General features: G+C 40.2%; 2 protein-coding genes across 11 annotated transcripts in view; one reads left to right on the forward strand and one right to left on the reverse strand.

Moving 5' to 3' along the window:
- LOC135418862 (uncharacterized oxidoreductase ZK1290.5-like) overlaps positions 1–1,182 on the reverse strand; it is a 45,396-nt gene extending 44,214 nt beyond the window's left edge. For all 7 annotated transcript variants that reach the window (XR_010432708.1, XR_010432707.1, XR_010432704.1 and 4 more), the window contains exon 1: positions 1,046–1,182. Coding sequence is in view for 2 of the 7 variants with exons in the window: in XM_064664595.1 (XP_064520665.1) it covers positions 1,046–1,130 (85 nt within the window). In the remaining 5 variants the exon portion in view is untranslated. The remainder of the gene's footprint in view (positions 1–1,045) is intronic.
- DPH5 (diphthamide biosynthesis 5) lies at positions 1,170–21,995 on the forward strand. 4 transcript variants are annotated; one of them, XM_064664588.1, is made up of 8 exons: positions 1,170–1,232; positions 1,411–1,572; positions 4,440–4,564; positions 7,677–7,785; positions 17,422–17,542; positions 19,609–19,648; positions 20,725–20,828; positions 21,746–21,995. In XM_064664588.1, the coding sequence occupies exons 2-8, from the start codon at positions 1,438–1,440 to the stop codon at positions 21,967–21,969; spliced, it is 858 nt and encodes a 285-aa protein (XP_064520658.1). In that variant the 5' UTR covers positions 1,170–1,232; positions 1,411–1,437; the 3' UTR covers positions 21,970–21,995. The 4 variants fall into 4 exon arrangements, with proteins under 4 accessions (XP_064520658.1, XP_064520657.1, XP_064520656.1 ...); XM_064664587.1 differs by having other exon boundaries at positions 1,179–1,251; XM_064664586.1 differs by having other exon boundaries at positions 1,211–1,272.
- Positions 21,996–24,247: the final 2,252 nt, after the last annotated feature.

Raw genomic sequence — 24,247 nt, forward strand, 5'->3', positions numbered from 1 at the left:
TGCTTGTTGAGGGCGGGGGGGGAGAGAAAAAAACCCCAACTTTCAAATTTTAAATGTTTTCATACCTAAGTTCTCATTGCAGGATTGTATTCTGGTTAGCACATAGCCTTGTTTTCCTAGGACTAAATACAACAGCTTTCCTGAACTAGCGTTAATTCAGACAACTAATGCAGTATTAAAATGACTTTTCATTTTTTCCCCATGTTTACATTTTAGAAAATGAATTCTTTAAGAATTTCTCACTAAACAACTGATGATAAAATTAAATGTAAATTATAAAAAAAGTTAATTCCCTTTTGCATTTTCATATTTCCAGGCATATTTTTTTCTCCTAAAAACATATTAAAAATGTCATACACATTTGCATGAGCAACAACCAAAAGCACACATTTGTGAAGTTTCAGTATAATGTCATCAAACCTTAGTTTACAATAAGAAAAAGAAATAATAATAAAAAAATAAAAATAATCACACCCCAGATTCTGATACACTGCCAGGGTTTAACAGCATTTTAATTCTTCAACACACACAGGCCAAATGCTGCTACAACCACAAGGCCCTGCGTCTCTCACGAGCCGAGATTCCTATGCTGGTTCTCAGCTGCAACAGGTGCAGTAAGATTAACCCTGCCTTGAAAGTCTGCACTAAAGAAAAGTCTGCTCCCAAACCTCGTAAGAAAACACACCCAAAACACCAAACCGCGGCACAACGCCCCGGGGCAGGCGAGGGAAGGGGAGGGGAGGGCTGCTGTCCCCGCAGAACAGCACCCGTGTCCCAGCACGCCTTGCTGGTCCCATTCAGCAGGAGCACGAAGCTCCACCGGGCAATAAAAGGGCTTTCGGAGGAGCACCGGGCCTGCCCGGCTCGGCACGGGCAGCTCGGCAGGAGGCTTAGCCCGGGCTGCCCCGAGGCGAGCCCGGCTGCGGGCCAAAGGCAGCGCCGAACCTGCCGGGCCGGCCGGGCCAGCCGGGCCCCGCGGTGACCCCCGCCCGCTCACAACGCCCCTGGCAGGGAGGCGGGTTCGGCCGGGCCCGCCGCCACTTACCGAGCCCCAGCACCGGGATGCTGCGGCCGCTGGCGAGCGGCACTGTGGGGCCGGCGCCTGGCCTGGGCCTGCCCGCCGCCGCCATGGCCCGGAACTACAGCTCCCGGCGGCCCCTGCGCCCGCGCCGCGGACAGCCGGGAGCCGGGCGGGAGGCGGGAGCGCGGAGGGGCGGCCGGGACACGAGGAGGTGGGAGTGGAGTGCGGAGGTGGGGGCCGGGAGCGCGGAGGTGGGAGCCGGGAGCGCGGAGGTGGGGGCCGGGATACGAGGAGGTGGGAGCTGGGCCGTCCCCCTGCCCATGGGGCCGGGTCCCGACGGGCCATGGAGTGCCGCGGCTGATCGCTGTTCTCTTTGCCTCCCGTGGCAGGTGGCGGCTCTGCCCGGCCCCCCGAACATGCTGTACCTGGTCGGGCTGGGCCTGGGCGATGCCAAGGACATCACGGTGAAGGGGCTGGAGGCGGTGAGGCGGTGCCGCAGGGTGTACCTGGAGGCCTACACGTCCGTGCTCACGGTGGGCAAGGAAGCGCTGGTAGGTCCGGCCACGGGGCCCGAGGCCTCTCGGACCGCGGGGCGAGGCGGGCGCTGGGGCTGGGGGGTCAGCGGGGAGGAAGAGGTACGTGACCCTCACACACTACGTTTTATAGGAGATGTTGCTTTGCTACCTTGCGAGAAGACTGCGGCAAAAATAAAATGTTCCTTCCTTCAACTCTTTGTACTGGTTTTCATCTCAAATTCTCCCAATGTGTGCAGATCGTGGAGAACGTGGTTAGAAAAATGTCTGATCTGTTTAAAAACAAAAAAAGCCCAAAAGACATATCAGAATAAAACACGTTTTGAAGCCCTGGGCCTCAATATCAACCTGAGGCGTTGTGGCTTGACTGCTGGGAATAACAAGTTGACTGTCTTACGTTTCCATGTTTCCACGTGGGCCAAGCTGTCTCACCAGGTTGAGACTCCCAGAACAGGTACAGTTCAGTCAGAGATGGGCTGTTGAACAACATGGAGATAAACAAACCTTACAGAAGACAACAGTAGTCAAATGTACAAATTGTAACTCTGATGGGTTCATAGGTGGTCACAGAAACATGAAGTTTAATGTCAAAATAATACCAACAAAAGACCATACCTGCCCACAAAACAGGGATGTCTCCTCCCGGGAAGCTGTGCAGTACTGTACAGAGATGCTGTTTGGGTCCTGGGTGCTGTACAGCCATAATGTACCTGTATGCATACCTGTATATACATACAGCATGTGAGACTTTTAGCTTGTAGTCAGCATTACATGGTTTCTGGATACAAGGTAGGCTAGAATATTTGAGGCCGTCTCTGGTTTATCTGCTGTATTTTGGAATGAAGATATGCTGTGTGTTTTTATGTTTCTTTTCAGTACACTGAAGCAATCTAAATTGTAGTCAGTCCATTAAAACAAAATATTCTTTGTTGTTTGATAGTTGGAAAATTGCTAAATGGAAAAGGTTACTTGGGTATTTTTACTTCACAAAATTTGCATTTTCTCTCTCAAAAAAAAAAAAGAATTCCTAGCCATCTGAAAATAAAACATTGAATAATGGAGAAATGCTGAATATTTTGGTGTGGTTATTTTGTTGGGTTTTGGGGGCTTTTGTTATGTTTTTTTATTCTTTTAAGTCTTTTGCAAACCTTGAAGTCCCAAAGATGAGATAACTGGAAAAGTGATCAATAAAAACAAAGTAAAAGATACCTTATCTGAAACCACCTAAGAGGAAATACAGGAATTAATCACCAAGTGTTTATAATACAGCCCAGTTTGCAGACAAGTGACAATGCTGGATGGTTTATTTAGTGATCTGAAGGTCAATCTCTCCTAAGCAGCATGAAAAGTTATGGGAAAGCTCTAAAAAAGTAAAGAACAGATCCTTTCCTGCAGAAATTTTCTGGAAATCCTTCTATACTGAGGCTTTTAAAATCAGACCTCAAAATTCAAGTGACATGACTTGCTTAGTTTATCTTGTTGGCCTAAAACATGTATTTGAAGCTATTTGATGTTGACCATCTAAATTGGCCCTTAGTTTGGTGAAAGAACTGTGTGGACCCAGTGGCCTCCCAGTGAGTCTACGTTGCCAGGAGGGTGCTTTCTATATATTCTCTAATTAGCATGCTTTGATTAGCATTGTGGAGTAGTCTCAAAGCATGCAAATAGATTCCCTTGGATGAAAACAAACAAAGGTGTGCTCCTGGGACTGCACCCAATATGTTCTGTAGTGTGCATTTGTTTGCAGCATCGGACTAAAGTCAGCCTGGTGCAATGATAAGCCCACCCAAATGGATGTGGAGTTACCGAGGGCTTTGCTTTATAGAGTCCCATACCTAGTACTCTGGCTATGGGATGGATTTTTTTATGGAAGCACTGCTCCACTTCTGTACAAGTATGATGGTTCTCTCATCAATTCACTGTCCTTTGTGGGCACAGTCACAGAAGTCATAAAAATTTCTTTCTGGGCCATAAATGACTTAATAGTTTTATCAATTCTTTATTTATATTGGTTAATATTCACAATTCCACCCAAATTTTCTGTATACTACTTAGAACAAAAACACCTTTTCTGGTCTTTGCCTTGGAAAATATACCTTAAAATGTATAGAGGATGTGAAATGCATGGTGACACATGACTTAGAGACAGATGTGTTCAGTATGGTCAGACAATATGTTCTAGAACTAACTGAAGTTTCATTACATATGTGAAGTTGATTCGGGAAATAAAGGCACTTAAAACATACAAAGAGACACAATGATTACTGAGCTGCTGAGGAAAGGTGAAAGAAATGAGCAAATGCATCTTCACCTGTATACATGGTAAAGTATTTCTTAAAGAGAACTCTGAAGGCGAAGGATTAATATGAAATCATTCCTTAGATGTGGTTTGTTTAAATGTTCTAAGGAAAAATCTGAAAAAAACAGGTTGTTGTATAGCTAGTGTGGTGTTTGTATCTGGTTTGACGTCAGAATTATAACTAAGCTAAGCAGTTAGGCTCAGACTGTGAGGGGAGATGCCTGACAGTACGACGGCCAGTTAAATTAACTGTACCAAGAGCCCAGCCAGGCACCTTCAGAATGCAGGTGTGACTGAGCTACTTGTGGGGCAGCTTCTCAGCTGACACAGAAGACATAAAAAAAAGAAGTCAGTATCAGAATAAAGTGTTTGATTTTTATCAGCTCAGGAGCTGCTTTATGGGAAGCTCAGGCATTCTGCCAAGTTGGGGTGAGGTTCTCCAAGACCTGGGGCAGACTGCTGGGGAGAATATTAAAGTTAGCTATTCCAGTGTCCATTATCCATGTTCCTGAGTGAGCACCCAGAGAGATACAAAACCACTCCTAACTGTATTATTCTGATGCTTAATATTAATTTCAATTTCTAGGAAGAGTTTTATGGAAAAGAATTGATTTTGGCTGACCGAGAAATGGTGGAGCAAGAAGCAGATACCCTTTTAAAAGAAGCTGATGTTTGTGATGTCGCTTTTCTTGTAGTTGGGGATCCTTTTGGGTAAGATAAAGCAACTTTTGAATTATTGCTCTAGCTTGATAACTTTTTTTCAATAGGAAGAAGCCAACTCCGTAACTGTAATTCTTTATGAAGAAGCTGATTTTCAGACCAGAAGCACTTTTTTATGCCTGCATACCCTTTATTGTATTACAAATATACATGCAATTGCCTACACTTTATCTTGCTTTGGAGTTTTCTTGCCCAGATGTTTCTTATAGATAGGAATGTGGATGCATGAATCTTTCCTTCAGCACACACTTATAATTTCATTCATTATAATTTTATTCTCTATTAATTTACAATTAATATTTTGTTTCATGTTTTGTTTGCTAACAGAAGAAATTTTAGGATATCCCATAATTAAGAAATGTGCTGTTTTGGAGGAGTATTCTTTTAGTTTCTGTTTGTACTTATAAATTGCAGCTTTTATGCTCAGTTGTTTTAGAATGAATACAGATTATTGGTTGTACAGTGGTTCTGCTTTGATATAGGCCAATTTTTTAAATCACTTATGTCGTTATACATGTCTTCTCATGTTGGTCTATTAAGCCTTTTGTTTCCACTTTTTATTCCTGCTGGGAAGCATAGTCTTTTTCTATCACCAGAAGGATGTCCTTCTGTCTCTTTGGTCAGGCATCATCAATCTGTGTTGTCAAGCCATACAGAAGAGCTTTTAGTCTCCAGCTGGTGATTCAAGATTTATACCACAGTGTTAAGGGGCACAAGAAAAATCAAATCACTAGGCACCTTATTTGTGAGTGAAAAAATAGAGAGTTTATGAAAAAGAGGAGCAGTGTGCACATCTGTCAAAAGCAGATAATTTATGTAAATACAGGTTGAAGGGAATTGGCAAGAGAATATTATATTAAGCTAGTTATTATGGGCAGATGATCCTGTATTTCAGAAATATTAATTATACTTGCAGTACATGTTTACACTGAAATTAGGATTCATGTAGAGTGTAGAGCTACATTACCTGTACCCTTGTAAGCAATATTTTGAGCTGTCTCAGTTATCAATAGTTTCAGTGTCAAAATACTTCAGTTCTGGTTAATGAACTACATACTTGTAGAAAACTACCTTTTTTTTTGAGTGAGTTGCTTCTCTCTAAATATTTATGTTCTTAGCTTTTAATAGTGCAGCTAGAACTGCTCCTGTGCCCACATAGAGCCCTAAGGATTTAGGGGTTTGTGAGGTTACTAGGAAAGAATACTGAAGGTTTCTGTCCTAAGAGAAGCCACAGGGGAGGAAAGGATGATAGAAGTCACGTGACTGCAGCTGATCATAGAGTTTCCAGTCTCTTTGCAGGTAAGAAGAGTACTTGGCAGCCTTAGGAAATCTCAAGTGGTGGTGGTTAATGGCTAAAGCAATAAAGCAAGCTGTGCCCCCTCATCCTCCTCACTGTGTTCACTGCAAGTTTTTATCTGCGTGTGTGGTAACAGCTCTGGATGTGCTTGCAGGAACCTGGCAATTTCCGTGGAACAGTGGAAAGCCCACCACACTAGGCTGGTGTTAATATTTGTATCATTACTACCCATAAAACTTAAAATCTGTATCAGTGACAGAAAATACTACTATAGTTTTGGGTGCAGAGGGCTGACTCCATGAAGCCTTTGCTGGCATTAGCTGAGTGCTCATGAGGGCACTTCTGCTTTTAGCTACAGTCATTATAGATAGATCTACTGGGAGAAAATAGTGGCTGGAGCAAATTTTAGTGAATAAAGCCAGCTGATCCCTTGGTCAGTATTAGCATAACCACAAAATCCTGCAGTGCTCCTCGTCCTTTGTATGGGAAGGGAATAACATAAGGCTGTAAAACTTCTCTTAGATCAGACATTCTTAAATCACCTTTGCTTATGGAAGTCAGGAGCAATGTTTGTTTACTAACTAAAGTGTTTGGTTTAGATCACTTTTCTGCATTCTTCCAGGTCTGGGAGCCTATTTGTATAAGGGCCTCAGAGTTACAAATTCAGATTCCTCATTTTTTTTTCTTTCAGTGAATTGATTTTTCTTTTAAAAGTATTGATCTTTACAGCCTTGCCAGCTGCTGCCATATTTGTGTTCCAGTCTGGAGCACCTGCTGACTGGTGCTGGTCAGACACACAGGGTCAAAATTATCAGACTAAATTCAGGGGAATTCTGTGAGGGTAACTGCACAAGGCCAGGGTGAAAGCAGTTTTCCTAGTTCATTGTTCTGATGGGCATATGCTATTTCTTCCTTTCCTTCCTTCTTTGGAACCGCCACACAGAAATTTGTGGTACATCTTGGGAATGATATAAGCACGCGTGCGAGCAAATACACATGTAAACATCATTGCAATTCAAGGATTTGTTTGATCTCTATATACTTATCATTTTAGAAGGGCTCTAATCTCAATTGCATAACTATAAGCCCAGTGATTTTTGCAGTAGTCACTCACTGCAAGGTGTTTATTGAGTCTTAGACCTGGAGCCAAATTTAACTCAGTCTGAAACTTAACGAGAATTTTCTTAATTATTTCAGATTAAACTTGATCACTCAGATTTAGGCATTGTTAATTTGAGTTAAATATTATGAAAGGTGATTTAGTCTAAGGACGTTTTTTCTGAGTAGTGCCTGCAGTTCACCCCTGTGCATTCGGAGTTCTTGTCTGACTGTGTTGCTTTCCTGGCACGTGCTGGTGCAGATGGGAGAGGGCCCGGCTGTGCAGTACTGGAGTTTTGTGGAAGTCTGTGCCAAATAGAGTTGACCTTTACAGTTCAACACATGTTCCACAGATACCTGCAGAAGACAAAGGATAAATGGAGCTTTCCTTTTCAAGTACTTGCCAAAGCTACTTTATAAAGTAACAGTTGTATTCGTGTTACAGTTTTAATGATGCCAGAAAGCTGCAAAGAACTGTAATATACTGAAGATGCCTGTGATTTCAGCTAGGGAAGATGACATATGGAAACCTTACCGGAGTTTTTACTTTCCTGTAACAATTGGTCAGGATATTGTCACCATTTTGTCTCCTCTGCATTGCCCTTGTTGTGAAGGGTTTAATTTCACTTTCAAAACAAACTATTATGCTGGTAACACTTGGTAACTTCCATCTTTTCAATCTTTAATTCCTTTCTTTTCTTAACACAGGGCCACAACACACAGTGATTTAGTACTACGTGCAGTAAAATTGGGGATTCCTTACAAGGTCATTCATAATGCTTCAATAATGAATGCAGTGGGCTGCTGTGGTTTACAGGTAACATTTTTGTATATGCATATATTATATATATGCATACTTTGTATATACATATATATTATTTCCCAACTGCTAAGCTTAGAATTGGTGAGCTCTTTTACTGCTGTGGCAGTTCATGTTCCAGTCTCAGCTTTGAAGATCCGTAGCAGAATTTGTTAACACTTCCTTTTCAGCATGCAACATGTCAGAAAAAGTCCCTTTTGACGAGCACATATGAAAATGAGTAGTAACACTTTTATTCTTCTCTGCTTTCTAACTTTCCTCTGCCCCAGGAGACCCTGATATTTAAGGTTATTTTGCAGATAAAACTTCACTCATGTTGGCTTCCTTGTGTTACTCATGGTCACCTGATAAGTTTACTCTTAAATAAGGTTGTTATCCTGTTGAGAAGTATGCTGGTCTTGTCATAAAAGAAACAGATGCACAAGCTTGTCTATATGTTCAACTCATAACTAATTCCAAAGTCTCGTATATGATACATTCTTTCTCTCCAAGTTCGATCTATCTCCACTTCTGCCCATCTGATGAGAGAGGAGGGATTTGCCCAGCCAAGGACTCGTCAAACAAATTACAGTTTTTGTGCATCTTGAATGGCTAAAGTAGAAAAGGTCTAGTGTTCCCCAAGAAAATAGTTCCTTTTACACATGTATAGGTCCATTACTACTTTTCCTGCATGAAAAATGTTATGGCAGTGTATGAATCATAACTAATCACATATAAATTAGATGAAGTTTCCCCTTCTTGTTTTCATTCATTTCTTTAACATAGGACCTGCCCTCTCAAGGTTCAGAATGGTTCCCCGTGTGTGGGAACACCCAAACCAATTTCCCACTTTACCAAGCACAGCAATGTAAATGTACTATAGACAAGAGTTGAGGGTTTGAACAATAACTTTTCATCACTGAAAGAGGAATTCCTTCCTAGCTGTACATAAAATAACAAAATTTGTTTTAATTTCAGCAAACAACTGGTACCATCAAATTTCCCCTGACAAACTCCAGTACTCCGAATGCCATTGAACTAACAATGCTGCCCAACAGCAGAAAATCTGTTGCAATAAGTTGAGTATTATCTTTGGCTTTGATTAGAAATCTGAGAGCCGTGTCTGATCTGGCAGTTCAACAACAGTGCATTGACACCTGCTGCAAGAGGTGAATGCTAATGCTAAAGGGAACACAGCATAGCATTCACACTCTATATCATTCTTCCTGTGAGCCCTTTCTCAGTGATACCTGCCTACTGCTGCAAGACTTGGGCAAAATTATCTTTTAGGAAGGAAATAAGTTTCTTGGTGTCTAAAATGTACATGCAGAGACAGATGGCAGCTGCCGCATGACTGCACTTACTGGGGCGGGTAACACAGGAGTTGGGGCTGGGGCTCTCTCTTTCCCCTTTTGGCTTCATGGTAGTGGAAAGTTTGCTTCTGCTATCTGACTGTTGATAAGTAGTTTCTACTGGTCACTGTCTTTTTTACTGTTCTCTTACGCTTATTCAGAAGGAAGATGCAAAGCCCAAAGAGTTTTCCTAATTTTCTGAAAGTTTCCTTCCCCCACAACTCCAGCCAGGCATGGGAAGGAAGAGTACAGAACTTCTAGGTTCCTTGAAAGAAAGACCAGAAAACTAACTGGGAGTATATTACAAACAATTCATAAAGTTTTTCACTTATGCAGAGTTTTGGAGATTAGTTTACTATTTTATTTCCTTATCCCATGCTGAAGGGAACAGACTATGAAGGAAACATGGTCTGTTTTTTAAACTCTGGCATTAGTCCCCTTTTCCTCTCTGGCTTGGGAGGGGCTGCCTTCTCATTCCTGTTGTCGTATAAAGCATTTAGGAAATAGTGATCGTATTACCAGACAGATGATAACCAGTTATATGTTTAACTCTTCATTGCTCCTTTGTTATCGGTACAGGCACAAACAGCAAGTGAGGTGTATCTTACAAAAGAGCAGCCTGTGATTTAGAGTTGTGGTGAAAGTTTATAATTTCTTTCAACAGTCTTTACATTCATGGCTGTCTCCTACCATCAGTTTAGTTTTGGAGTTATTGTGTCTCAAATTGCAAAGTTGCTGTCAACTATAGGAGGGATTCCTCTTTTGCTTTACCACAGAAAAGGCTTGGCTTTTTTTTCTTGCTTTGATTGTGATTCAAACCCTCTTTCTTAGCTGAGAAAAACAGGAAACACCTTTATACACTGTTCTGAGAGCCATGTGCGTAGTGAGCTGTAACTGCTGATTAGGCCCTCAGTAAGTGCAGCTACAGTGCAGTCTGTTCAGAGAAGAACATGGCTCTTGTCATCAGAGCAATGTCTCTGTACAGCCAACAGCATTCTGTAGTTGTAGTTGTGCACTTCTCCTGTGCAGTAGCGAGTTACTGAAGTCAGTAGAGCATTAGTGATGGTTTGTTACCTTCAATTCATAGATTGTAAAGACTTTCAAATACTTTGTTTTTACTATCTTGCCTGTTTAACAGAATTAGTGCAGTTGTTTTGGAAGACTGAAGATTGTAAAAAGAAAAGAATGGGGTTTTGGTTTTGAAAATTAAACTTTTTGAACTTATTGGAAGTTCTTACAGATTGATGCAATGAGGTGTAGCTATTGAAAGCAGGGGATAGTATAACTGAGCAAAGTATTAGTCTGGCTGTGCATAAGGCTCTGTGATTTGCTGTGCCAGATTTTTTTTTCCAAGGCTGAAGAACATATTTTCCCTCAAAAACAAATGAATACAGCTGGGGGGGAGAAGCCAGGAAGAGTGGCCATGTGTCAGTGCCTCTTTGCATGTTTCTGCAGGTTCACCCCTCTTATCTGAGAGTCTGACACGTAGGTACGTTTATCTCTCGGACTCCTCTGAAAGTGGGGAAACACCATTAGTGAAGACAGTCAGGCACTTTGGTATGTGTACACACTGCCAGGGAAGTCAGGGAGAGGGGACATCCTCGAGGGAAGGCCAAAATTCTCAGAGAGCACTTCTAGTGGCAGGTAACAAGTGAGACAGGCCAGCTCTTCTCATCAGCAGCTTCACAGTGGTTCCCTAGCTTTGGAAAGCTTAGCGTTTTAGGTAACAGGCTTAGCTCTGCTCTATCCCTGCTCAGCTACCCCATGAGCAAGACATTGCCTTGGCTCTGTCTGACCAGGGTTCAGCACTGCAGCTGAGAACAGAGGCAGAGCTAGCCTGACTTCCAAGGCTTTACCTGTACCCACACTCAGTTTTTTGGAATAGGCTGATTGCTAAGGCTTTTAGCCCTAGAATAAAGAGGCAGAAAACTAAGGATCTCTAATTTACACATTTTTTATTTCTTCCTAACCTGCATGATACCTGGGTTAGTTTGGGAAGGTCAGTGGCCAAAATGATGCTTTCAGGACAGAATTCTCTCTGACCCAATTCTGGTAATATATCTTTGAGGCAGAAGTAAGGATGATCAAACACATGAGGAAGATTTTGCATCATACTGACCTGTGGTGCAAGTGAAGGAATGATGCAACTCAAAATAGCTGAGATAATGGCATTAACATAAAAAAGGAGGATTTAGAACTAAAGTGGAAAGCTGGAGGCAAGACAGGGATGAGATAAAAGACTAAAAAGAGACACTCATTTTTGAGTGGTGTTGCTCATTTTGAAAGCATTTGCTTTATATTTTGGTAGGGCAGCTAGGAAAAAAAACATGTTACGGCAGAGACCTGCCTTTCTTTTGAGATGTACCCACTTTCCACCTGAATAGCTTCAGAACAAACATCTGCATGTTCCTTTGCTTTTTTCAGTGACTCATCTTGATTTTTTTTGTTTGCAGTCCAGTTAATTCTTGTAAGACAATTACAGTTATAAAGTAGAAAATAGTCTTTTTGCTACCAGGTGATCACTTATGCAAAAGCAGTGCTTACTATATTATTTTTGAGCTTTTACTGAACAGGTGAGTACATTTTTAGTGTCAAGTTGAAAAATATTACTTAAAGATAAGGAAGCTGAAGGATGCTATTATAAATCACTGTGCTTGTAGTCAAATAGAAAACCTATAGTAGCTGCAGTAGTGGAACCTCTGTGCCCTAATCTTCAAAAACACTCTGCTCCAATAGGAGGGACATTACATGAAAAGGTTTTTATTCACTGACAGTTAAACTGTTTTCCATCACTACTTGGTTTTCTCAATTACTACCAGCTTCTGAGCATTTTAGAAGTTGGCATTTTCTCAAGCCAATTAAAGGTAAATCAGTGCTAGTCACACCACTTCATTACTCAAAATTGCTGTCCAACTTAGTGCCATTTGTCACCAACAGGCATGACCCAGAAAAATCCATTTAATCAGAACAGTTTGTGGTATTTTTCTTTTAGCTATCTTTATTTCATATTAGTAACCTAAGTCACCAGGGTGGGAAGGAAACATTGTTTGATATTGCTGGAAAGAGTCTTAGAAGGTTATTAAAGATAAGGTGACATTACCTTGGAGGGAAAATCTCCTATTCAAGTTTGCTTGTGGAGTTTCTGAGTATTTTCGTAGCTGAATTTTATTCTGCTTGTGGAGTGGCTATTTCCTAAGCACAGATACAAGAGGCAGCCATAGAAAAATGTGCTCTTTCCTTCAGCTGCTTTTATGTGATTTTCTCAGCTGCCTTCTGAAGACTGCAATCATGTGGAGTGGGATTCCCTCAGCCAAATGTCTTTTCTTCACAGTTCCTTTCTCTTTGGCATGTACTAAGGGGACTGGAGGTTTTTGGGACAGCTGAGCCAATTTGTTGGCCTGCAGTACAAAAAGGAGTCATAGCCACATATGTGTGAATGGCAAAACCTTTCCATTTCATGTGAAGGTTCTCATGAGAGGCATTCGAAGTTGCTAAATGCCTGTGCTACTAAATAAGGTAGTGTAAAGACCTAGAGCTAGGCTTGTGGTTGTTTCAATTCCAGGCAAAAACAAAGGTTGACTGATTCTTGCTACCTCTTTGTTGATGATTGTACTACTGCCTAAGCTGCTATCTGGCAAAAATATATAATATAAAGAACAGTAGAAGCCCTTTAATCTAATGTATATGGTCTAGAGGGTTGTTAATGGGTTAGAGAGGATAAAGGGAAAAAATCTGACTTTTAAGTTTCCGCTTTTCTGAGGATGAACACTGCATAGCATCATGTCAGAATTCTTATGACAAAGATAAAGAAAATGTGTCTTAGCTTTTCTGTGTATATTCATTGGGATTTATTAGGAAGTAACCTGGGATAGTGCAAGGTGCTCTGCAGTCTCCAAATTCCAATGAGGAGTAGTCTTGGGAGAAAAAGCCTCTTAGTTCCTGTCAGTGGGATGTGATCAGGCTGTGAAGAGTCTTCAGACAGAACTCATCTGTGAGAACTATCTGCAGTGTAACCTGCAACCACCTCACAGAACACAGCTGAGTAGCACATCAGTGCTATGGGGTTTCAGGTACTTGGTTGTGTATTACAGGTAGCAGGTCTGAAAAATGCAATGGCTCATTTTACCTTCTTCTCCTGCCACATAACCAGTTCTGAAGCTGTTTGAAATTGTAGGAAAGGAGGTTGGCTCATAAGTGAAAAATTGCTTTGTCACCATTGCAGCTGATACAGCAATAATTCTGGGAAAGATATTGTAAAAATAAATGTCTGTATTTTGAAATGTTTACTTCTTGGTTTCTCTGCAGCTGTTGCCCTACTGCCCTTTAATATTATTTTGCATCTTCTCTCCTGCTTGCTTTAGTACTTTTTAGATGGGATGGGAGATCTTCCTTTTTCAATTTCCCTATTTAGTCTCAGCCTTGTTCCTTCTTTTTATGCCCTAAATTTTTGTGGTGATTTTGTGGTGATTAGCCACATTTTAAGTGAGGATGGTTGATCTGGACAGTTTCAGGTGTCTGATGTCATTTCAGACTGGCCTTTAACAAAGTTGCTCAGTAGTTTTCACTGAAATTTCACTTGCACACAGGTTCTCCAAGGTGAAATCACGGTACAGCACTTTTTCTCTCATAGTTTATTTCGGCCTCTCGATTTTTAGTCATTTCTGCTTATATAAACAAGAAGTAAAATAAGAAATATCAATAACATAAGGGTTAAAATACCAACTGAAAACAAGCACCTCAGTACCAAAAGTTGTCAATCATTCTTTCATGTTACGTGTGTAAATAAAATAGGAAGTTATAGCTTGGTAGTTATAGCTTGGTCTGAGGTGATGTAACTCTGAGTTGAAGCACAGTTTTCTGCAGTATTTTGTGAGGCAGAAAACTCTAATAGCAGGGTATTGCCTCAGTTCTGGCTTCCTTTCCCGACTTTCAGCTATTGTGTTGCAAAATTTAAGTGCACAAACCTTTGCTTAAGCCAGTTACTTCTTGGTTGGGGGTAGAGGTATTTCCAAAGACTGAGGTCTTTCAAAATGACCTTTTGAAATTTTTCTGTGATGTTTTTGAGCATTGGGGAGAAGGTAAGAAGGTTAGTTTCCAAGCTGAGAGCACAAAATATCTGTCCAACCATCTCATTGAGCCCCTTTGAAATTCTGGCACTTCTGTGCCTGAGCAGAATGTAGGCACTCTAACAAATCTGATGATTAGTGCAAGTGTGATGCTTGAGATGTTTTGGCTTGTACAGAACAGATATCACCTACTCCTAAATGCCAGGTGCTTCATGTGGAGTGCAGCACACAGGCAGCTGTGAAACTTCACTTGCTGTTGCCTCCCTTTAAAGCTGTGCCAGCAAATGCACAGCATGATCATTTCACTGAAAACACACACAGCTCCTTGTCACCTGATTGAACTTCTTCTGAACAATCTCAAAGCATGGTATTAATCCTTAGTTGTGCTGTAATACACCTTGGTTAACAAACATGTTGAACAGTTTTATTCCAGTGACAAGTGTGATTTCTGGAGTTTTGGGGCCCTATTTAGCATTTTATGGTCTGTGGAAAGAACATTTTTTTTTAATTTCAGTGGGTTCTGACTCTAGTGGACCTACTGTCTTCTGTAACTGCTGAGTCCTTAGAACAGTAGTGGAATTTTTGACATTTATTGCTCTCTCTGCACCTAGGCTTTTCTTGAAAGTTGGATACTTCACATGATTTCAAGAGGCAGAAATTAGAACGCAGCAGAGGAATATATATTAGGAAAAAATTGATCTGCATGAGGTACAAGGAAGGTGTTAAAGGTGTAAGTTCTGACACAGTCATGTGTTGCTCCTTTAATGCAGGCTTGCCCTGGTGGAAGAGCAGTTCCTATGTTTGCATAATGTCACACATCTGCAGAGATCAAATGCTGGATGAGAAAGAAATAGTGGTTTGTGTCTGTAGAAGTGTTTGTAAGGTAATTGGTTACACATAGTCAAGCACAATAGAGGTATCCACTTATTGATTCAGTTCCACAGCATTCTAACTGATGCTGTACCAGAAAGTTTCCAAAGCAGTATTTCTCCCTCTTTAAATTAAAGTAAAAATATGTGTGCATTAATGCTAGGAAATCTGTTCTTCACAAGGTTAGTTAGTACAGGGGTGTAAGCTGCAAAGGCATTTCTAGGAGGTTAATAAAATATGTCCCATTCCATCTTATTGTTGTAGAAGGTACTTCTGTACTTCCAGGTGCTGAGAAAACAGGTGTATTTTTGTAAGACTGTAAGTACAGTTTTCTATGATATCAATACTTCATGAAGGTATTCTGAAGTTATTTCTACTGAGTAGACAGGCCATTTCTGAGAAAAACATTTTATTTTTTTTTGATATTCAGACTTTAGTTTTAATGCAAAACCTGGTAAACAAAGGAGAGATTCAGTGACTCTGACTGGCAGGGCTTGCACAAAAAGAATAACTTGCTTAACTTCTTGTTGGCAAAAAGGATGGAGAATCTTTGTAATGAATAATGGAAAAAGAGAACGATAACAATTGGAACAAGCGCTGTAGGGTATAAAGTTGAATGCCCAACTTGTTCTTAATATGTGGCAGAGTGGTTTAGAAGTTCTGATTCCCAACAAAATACCTATCAGATAGTGACATTTTGCCCACTTCTGCCCATCCTTTTCTTCGCTCAAAGGCAGAGGTGGAAGTTTGTCTCCTTTAGGTTATTGAAATGCCAAAGGGACAAGATAAGATTTCAGGTTAATTGAGGCCACTTTCTGTCCTGAACAAGGACTGCTGCTTTTGGGAGATGGCTGCAGTGGCTTTCAGGTGGCAGATGGGAAGCAGTTAGTTGGGTTGGTACTGGACATTTCAGCAGTTGTGGAAGATTGCAGGGATACTACCAATGAGAATAAAGGTATCTTGCTCCCAGATGTTCTAACAGTGAAGGGGAGAAACTTCTTGTATAGTTTTTCTTCAGATTTCGTACAAAATGGGAAAGAGTTCTAGGCAGCCACATGGAAAATAGGCAAAGCATAGTATGGGGTTTTTTTTAAATTTTCTAGAACACAGTCTTGAAATAGTTAACAAGTTACATCAGGAGCAATTCATTTGGTTCAACCTGTATTTACTTTACTGGAAGAACCTTTAGGTTGTGAAATGTACACTGTGTGTTCTTGTCCTCGCACTAGAATGAAATACTTAAAAGAGGAAACGTTTTCAGTAGTATTCCAGGAATGTTTGAATAAACTCTGTTTCTATCAGCATGAATGGTTAAAATTTGAGCTTTCGGTCCCTTGAAAACAAACATGTTTCTGCTTTGATTCAAGTTCTGTTCTGCCAGCATAAGGGAGTTAAAACCACAACCTAATGCCACAGTAAAATAAGTCTGTATAGGGAAATCCCCAAATGGCACAGGGCTGCCAGAGCTGCTTCTACACAGGGTCCTCTGCCAACAGCACACACCGTCTCTCTTGTAGTGGGCATGGAAAAGCATCTTTTCCTTCCAGGAGTCCAGAGGAAGTGGGGAGGGTAGACCATATAGCTGTTGTTTCTCTGGTAGGCTTGAGCAGACAGAACATTGGCAAGCTGTAAAAATCCATCTGGGACGGCCCTGTTCCGGAGCTGAATTGACCAAAATTGATGCATGGTTTTGCCCTTTTTCAGCTTGGTTACAAAGACTTCGAAGCCAAATATTGCCTTAGGTTACATATGACTTTCACTTTTGCAACACCAGAGGTGATTGGCAAGACTATTGCTTCAAATGTCTTCACTGAGATTAGGGACTGACAGTAATAAATGTGTTAAGACTGAGAACAGAATCAGTGGGTATGCTCGACATACAATCTGCTAGCAATATTCTTCTTACCATATGTGCATAAACAATGTTGCACCTCTTTGCTTCATGTGCAGTTTGTCCTTTCTTCAGATCTTCACATCCACTGTCTCCTTAGACTGTAGCTTCTTTTGCATGACAGAGCTTTCATCTGCAGGAAAGTGTCATTTTAAATTAAATACTACTGTATCAGTAGAATCAAAACATTGTATTATGGCATTATTCGAAGTTGCCTAGCCTTAAGCAAAATAAGAAATAAAAAGTAATACTTTTTGTGCTAATCTTACAAAGTTTGTGCCTTTAAAAGGACTTCAAAATTAAGTAACAAAGAATAGAAGGTATATTGGAAGTTGTTTAATATACATTGGAAAGGTGAATGCAGAGATAGGTAAAAACTTTACAGGTAGTTCATTACTTGTTCTTTAACATTATTGCATGCTCCTAATTTTTTCTTATTGCATATACATGTTGCTGCATTTGCTTTGTTTTACAGTTGTACAGTTTTGGAGAGACAGTTTCTATAGTGTTCTGGACAGATACATGGAAGCCAGAAAGCTTTTTTGACAAGATCGAGAAGAACAGGCGGAGTGGAATGCACACCCTGTGCTTACTTGGTGAGCAGCTACCCGGGCTCCTTAATTACCAACACAGCACTCAGAGGCAGCAGTGACAGGCACGGGATGCTGTCTGTGATTCAACATGTTCTCAGCTAACATGTATCTCTGAAAATAAAAAAAAACTGGAGTGTTAGTGCATGGGTCCTTAGAGTCAATTTGCCGTTGTTCATGCTACAGCAGCCAGGAATTTTGTAGTTCCTTCTCAGAAAATCCCTACTGATGCCTTTGTAGAAGTCAAATAGGAGCAGAAGGTCCATTTTTGCTCTTAAGTTCACTAAGATTTTGAGCTAGATCTGGCTCAGCATCCCAAGCAGATTGCAGTGACTAGCAGCCATCTTTTGTTGACTTAATTAAGTCAACACACTTAAACTTTCTGGGGAGCTAAATCATACTTTTAACCACGTTTGTATTTTGTAAGGTGATATTCTTTTTCCTAAGTTATCTAAGGGTCTTTTGGCCAAAGGCAGTTGTCATGTGAGAAGCTTCAGTGCTTAAAAAATCCTTGCTATCATGGAGCTGAAATGGAACCCTGCTCCCACCCCATCACTGTCCCAGGCTCTCTCACAGTGCTCTCTGATCTTTATTCTACCCAACAGCCCTCAGCTGACAGCCACTTTATGAGAAACTCTACTATAAGTAACTCCTTCAGGATTATGCAACTCCCAGCATATAAAATATAAGGCACCTGCATTATTTGTATATATAGTTATATATCTCTCTGTATCATAGTTTAGACACATCTGGGATCATTCAGGGCTAAATAAATTAATATCTTAAGTAAAAACAAAGTCTGTGGTAATTGGAGGATCCTGAGCAGGAAACAATTTTAAATGTGTATGCATCACTGCACATCAGACTTTCCAAGGCCTTGAAAGTTGTTTGTTTTCAAAATTGGCTAAAAATCAGAATTCTGGTAATTTGTTTTAAAGAAGGATGAGCTGACAAGTGCTTCAGACAAGGATTATTACAGCTACAGTATGTTGAAACAAAGTATTCTTTAGATATTTTGTATAATAATTCCTATGGTGTCCCTTTTAAATTTTTTTACATAGTAGCAAGAGAGTAAAAATTTGGAAACCATGAAATCGCATTATAAATCTCACATTTCAGGGACTATTGTGGTAACTGCATCTCATTGTTACTTACAGCTGAAAACTACCCATTTCCAAACTAATCCTTCCCTTGGTCATTTTGGTCTTTGTACTGTGTTTATCCAACTGACTGGATTACTGTATAAACAAATGTGATGTTAAAAAGGTTAGTGCTGATAAACTTCCGAATTCCAAGTGACTTCATGGACATATATGCAATTTGGTAAACTAGGCACTTTCAGTCTTGCAGCTTTGCACTGTCACTTTGGTTTATAAGTTAATGATATAATTAAGCAATACTTTTTAAAAATCCAAGGTTAAAAATGTATCCAGCTTTCAAAATTATAAAAAATGATAATTTTGGGGGGACATTTGAATACAGGTAACATTCGAATTCCTCTTGGAGAAATTATGGTCAATTAGTTTCATAAAACTGCATCTGTGCAGAGTCTTACCTCCCTCACTCCTTCTATTTCAGTTTTGCCCAAGCCTTTTTTCCCCCATAACAGGAGATTGTTCTAAATTTTGATTGGGGCAGGAAGGAAGTGCTAACGAAAGTCAGGTTCCTGCAGGCCAGTGATGTAATCACTGTCGGTCAGTCATACTCTTACCTTTGGTGACCACAAAGTGCTCTTGATTTAGGAGTAGCCTCAATACCCTGGTATGCCCAAATGTGCTGGTATTTAGCTATCCCATGGTAAATATGCCTGCTATTTGTATACTTAGCTGTCTTTTTATTCAGCTATGTTGCTCTGAAATCTGTGAAACTTTCCCTGTCTTGGGTAAAATCGCACACATAACGTCACAATACTTTCTGATTAATTAACACATGTAACAGTACAATTTTTCCTGTAATAGATAAAATTTTGTTATAAATTTTATAGAAACCGTTAATTAAGTTTTTACCTACATAGAAAACTAAGTGGGCAGTTTGTGGGCAACCTGTGTTTTAATATCTGTTTTGTTCTACAGATATTAAAGTGAAGGAGCAGTCTCTGGAGAATCTCATGAAGTGAGTCACCATTTTGAAAATATACAGAAACACACAGTGCACTTACAAAGGGGTTTTTTTGTACAAGGAACAAAGGTTCTTTGCCCATGGTCTAATACTGAACTTACCTGCCTTCTCCTCTCGTGCTCCTCAGTGGCTGCTGTCTTTTGTTTCTTACAAGGAGTGGAACTCTTTTGTTCACTGCAATAGGACCTGGCTTTATTTACAGTAACTGAGTGGAATTGCAGCAGAGCATAATCTTTTTTGTAACTGTTGCTGTGAGAAGCACTAGGTCAGAATGGGGTAGGCCTTTCTGCTTGGTGAATGAAGTGTTATTCCTTTGCTGTCACCTCCTGAAACAGATTAATATCTGAAACAGTGTTCTAAATTTATTCTTCTGTACACTGGCTAGAAACAGTGTGAAACACAGAATACGTACCAACCTTTTTAAACAGTTAAATAAGCAATATGTAGAAAATGCTCTTAAGTTCGCTTAACTGTATTCAAAAAGCTCTTACCACATCTTATTCATCTCTCTGCAATCTGTGTGTTTTGACAGTGGTGAATATAAATGGTTCCTTTATACACATGCTCTAACTGGTCTAAATTAACGTTTATGAAGTCTCACAGTATCATTGAGGTTTGTTTATTCTGGAGTTCAAAATAAAATCTGTTTGACTGAGTCCTCCACAGTTGGCAAGGAAAGCAGCATTTCATTTAAGAATATATTTCTAGTCTGTAATCATCTGTCTGCAGGGCATTTGACAGAAAAACAGTCGTTTGCCCTTGAATTTAAGCCTAATGCATCTTTTGGGAGTAGCTGCAAAACCTGCATATTGCTTCTAGCAGCTGAATTTGCTTTTAGGACTCAAATGATGTGCCAGCTGGAGGCCCAGCTGTTTCACAGGTGTGGCGAGAGCACAACAGACTTCTGTCTTCCTTAAAAATTCCACTCTTGTCTAAAATGCCCAGCCTGAGAGCCTGGGCCTGTTTATGTTCAATTTGCTGTCTAGAGGCCTCTTGAAATAAGTTGCAAGAATGCTGGGGATAATGAAATGTGTTATATGTGAAATTTCTCTACTTTCCCTTCACGGCAGAGGAAGAAAGATTTATGAGCCACCGCGCTACATGAGTGTGAATCAAGCTGCAGAGCAGCTTCTTGCCATTATTCAAAACAGGAGGCTCCAAGGAGAAAAACCAGGTATACGACTGCAATGTTTGTGTCTGCTACTACCCCTCTCCAGTCACACCCCTCGATGAGCTTCTGGGCTCCACTCCCTTCCTCTTACTCTTGGCATTCTCTTGCTCTGGAGTGGATTTAGGCTGCTTTAAATCTTAGTCAAGATGGATTTAGCTGAGCTTGAACACGGCACAGCTTGGTGAGCACAGATGAAGGTGCAAAAGTGGCTCCTGGAGGTTTAGTGAAAGCCTCAGTTTGGAAACCACGGACTGTTTCTATCCCTCTGTAACTATGAGCTCTTTGATCCATTCGCGTTGCACGAGGTGGAAGGATTTGGAGCATTTTTGATCAGTCAAGCTTCAAAAAAATCTCTGCTACATTGTACTGGTCATGCTCTGCTCTACATGAATACCAGCATAAATCTAGGTTAATCTAAGGATGCAGAACTGTGATTTTGACCTTGAATTCTTAACAGTAGTCAAGAGCAAACTGTGAAACATGTTTATTGAAACCAATGGTAAACTCACAGCAGCTATAAAGATGACTCAGTTGTGTCACATAAAATTTTTTCTAATAAAAATTCACCTAGCTCTATTCCTCTTTTTAGAAGTTTATTCCTTCAATAGTGTTAAAATGAAAATCTTTTCCTTTTATCCCTTATATAGAATAGTCAGAAGCAGCCATTTCCCAAAAGTGAATACAGTTCGTGAAAGAATTACATATTCTACTTCTGCTGCCTTCCCATTCCTCCTTATCAACATCTTTAAGATACAGCTTTTATTTTCTTTGAAGAATAATCTTCTTTCTGAGCCACTCCAATAATTTAATAATTGAAGGTTTAAGAAAGCAGTGTTAAGGTTTAAGCACTTTGAGTACTTTTTTCCTTTATGATGGGATCATTAGTCAATAAATTAAGCATTTAATCTTCTTTCTTACAGAAACTACTGAAAACACAATTTGTGTTGGCCTTGCTCGTGTGGGTGCTCCAGATGAGAAGATTGCAGCAGGCACACTACAGCAGATGTCCAGCGTGGAATTGGGTGGTCCACTACATTCCTTAATTGTTACAGGCACTATGCATCCTCTGGAATTAGAGATGCTTAAGCTCTTCTCTGTAGATAGTTCCAGTTTTGAAGATAATGCATGTCAAAGGACCACTTAAATAAAATTGAGGCATTTACATTTTTATTCCGTCTTTAATTTCCTAACAGCATAAAGCTATTCCTGTGAATATTTAAGACTTGCCTAACGGCAGTTACACTGCATATTGCTTCAGAAGACAGCACTGTAGGAACATGCACCTGCTTTCACCCGAGGCTGCAAGTATATGCTTCTACCATGTAGACCCTCCAGAAAGTTTTAAACACATCAGCATCACTTGTGATCAAGGGGACATCACTTGTGCTGTAGTCCATGAAGCCTACTGCCATACAGTGTTGTAAGTGCATTAGATGTTAAATTTCGCTTTTCAACTTCCCAGAAACTTAGTAGTCCTCTCACCAATAGAAACCATTAGCATGCAAAACCTGTTAGGTCTTGTGTCCATCATTACTTTGGGAGAGTGAATACAGACAGGTGAGAATGCTCTAAACCGAGAAAAACAAGAACTTACCCTTTGATCAGCTGGTGAAACAGACGGAGAAGCTGCACAGAATTTCTTATTTCAGAAGGCTGCAACTTAAAACAGAACTGGATTTCTTCATGTTAATGCTAGCATTCACAAAGGGCTGGACTCTAACTGCAACAACCACAATTAACCTTAAGCCAAGTCTCAGCAGACTGCAAGAATTCTCTTTAAAATCAGCTGGTGGATGATGGTGGTCACTATTTCAACTAGTCTTCACGGTAAGATGAGAACAAAGCAGACCTGTATGCATTTTTTTTTTAAACTGAAGATTTATTGGAAAGAAATTTGATCCCATATCTTGTCAGCAATATAGGATATTTAACATTTTATATAGACTGTATTCAAGTAGAAAAGATTACATTAAAAATTTCTTAATATTGCACTTGGGACAAGTCGTGGCTAAGCTACTAACATTAGCATTCCAGAACAAATCATACAGAGTCTTCAGAATTTTAGTGAGCTGCCTTGTGATTTCTTCACAGGTACTTTGACACACTGTGCTATTCAACTTTAGCTCACTGCTAAGAGTAATTCCTGTAATTTAAAGGTAAAGGTAAGCAATATGCTATCTGCTACCAGGAATGATTTTGGCAATTGCTTCATTCACGTTATTTTACACTTCAGCCAAAATACTGTAGCCATTCACTTAACTCTTGTACAAGATCCCAGCATACACGTGAGAGACTCCAATGCACATGGGAAGTGAAATACCCACCTCCTTTTACTTATTATTTCCGCCAAATTACCACAGAGGCAGGAACTTTTTGTGGCTCACTGAAACAGAGAAGCAGATTAAGCAGTGTGTGCACACAGCAAGACAGTCTTTACATGCCAGGCACAGCATGACTGGCATCTTCACATTATAGCAGTGTCTGGCCAATGGAGTCCCAACAGGGATGGTCACTGCAACAAAGCCTGAATGGGGGACAAATCCAAAAGGGAGTAGAAGTGTAAAGGAGGAATTAACTACTGAGTCAGTATTAGGGATCAGACAGATTATTAAAAAAGAGAAAAAAGAAAATCCTGCTTAAAGGGGTGGATAATCAAGAATCATAGCAAGTGGCAGTCTGATGGCTTCTGGAAGAAACAGGACAGGGCTTAATTATTAAATAAAACTGTTGCTCTGAACTGGTATTTAAAGACCTTGTTTCATGAAGAGAGAGAAGAGTTTGCATTTTACAGAAGCATGCAACTGAAAATTTGCACTGTGCAACTGCAACTGAAATCTGCACTATGAGAGAAATGCCACAGACTTTACAATCTGAATGCAGAGTGTGTGCAAAGGGTGGAAAACTGCAGGTCAGCAGCAGCTTCTCTCCCCTCTTGCATCTTGTCTGAATTCCCAAAACAGGTTCACTTACAACAGTTAAAGAGATACCCTTACTTTCCTTCACCTTTAAAGCCAGTTTTACTTAAAAAAAAAAAATTAAGAATGTTAAGAGTCACTAATGTCCATTTTATTAGTAGCAGCAGCTTCAATTTTTATGTAAAAATAGTGTAAGCAGCTCTAACTAATGATGCAACTAAACTTTTGTTTTAGTAAGCAGTATTACATAAAAACCAGAGTAATTTATTTGCTTCTTGCACTTTTTGCCTTAGTTTAGCAAATCACACAAGTAACTCAGCTCTCTGTAGGGGCCCAGCTGATCTAAGGAGCCAGTCTGTACATATCTGTAGACTTACCGGATTAGCCTATAAAGGACCAGTCTTCACTGTGCATATTCATAAGAGTAGTTTTCTTCCACTGTTATTTACCATAAAAAACACTGGGGCATTTTCATACAGACACTCTGCAGCATTTGTCTTCTTATTT

Source organism: Pseudopipra pipra, chromosome 9, assembly GCF_036250125.1.
Source record: "Pseudopipra pipra isolate bDixPip1 chromosome 9, bDixPip1.hap1, whole genome shotgun sequence".
NCBI lineage: Eukaryota > Metazoa > Chordata > Aves > Passeriformes > Pipridae > Pseudopipra > Pseudopipra pipra.

Coding starts and splice junctions, on each gene's coding strand:
- DPH5 (XM_064664588.1), top strand. CDS start 1,438: ATGCTGTACCTGGTCGGGCTGGGCCTGGGCGATGCCAAGGACATCACG. Junction 1,573..4,439: donor CGGTGGGCAAGGAAGCGCTG/GTAGGTCCGGCC, acceptor TTCAATTTCTAG/GAAGAGTTTTATGGAAAAGA. Junction 19,649..20,724: donor TCTCTGGAGAATCTCATGAA/GTGAGTCACCAT, acceptor CCTTCACGGCAG/AGGAAGAAAGATTTATGAGC.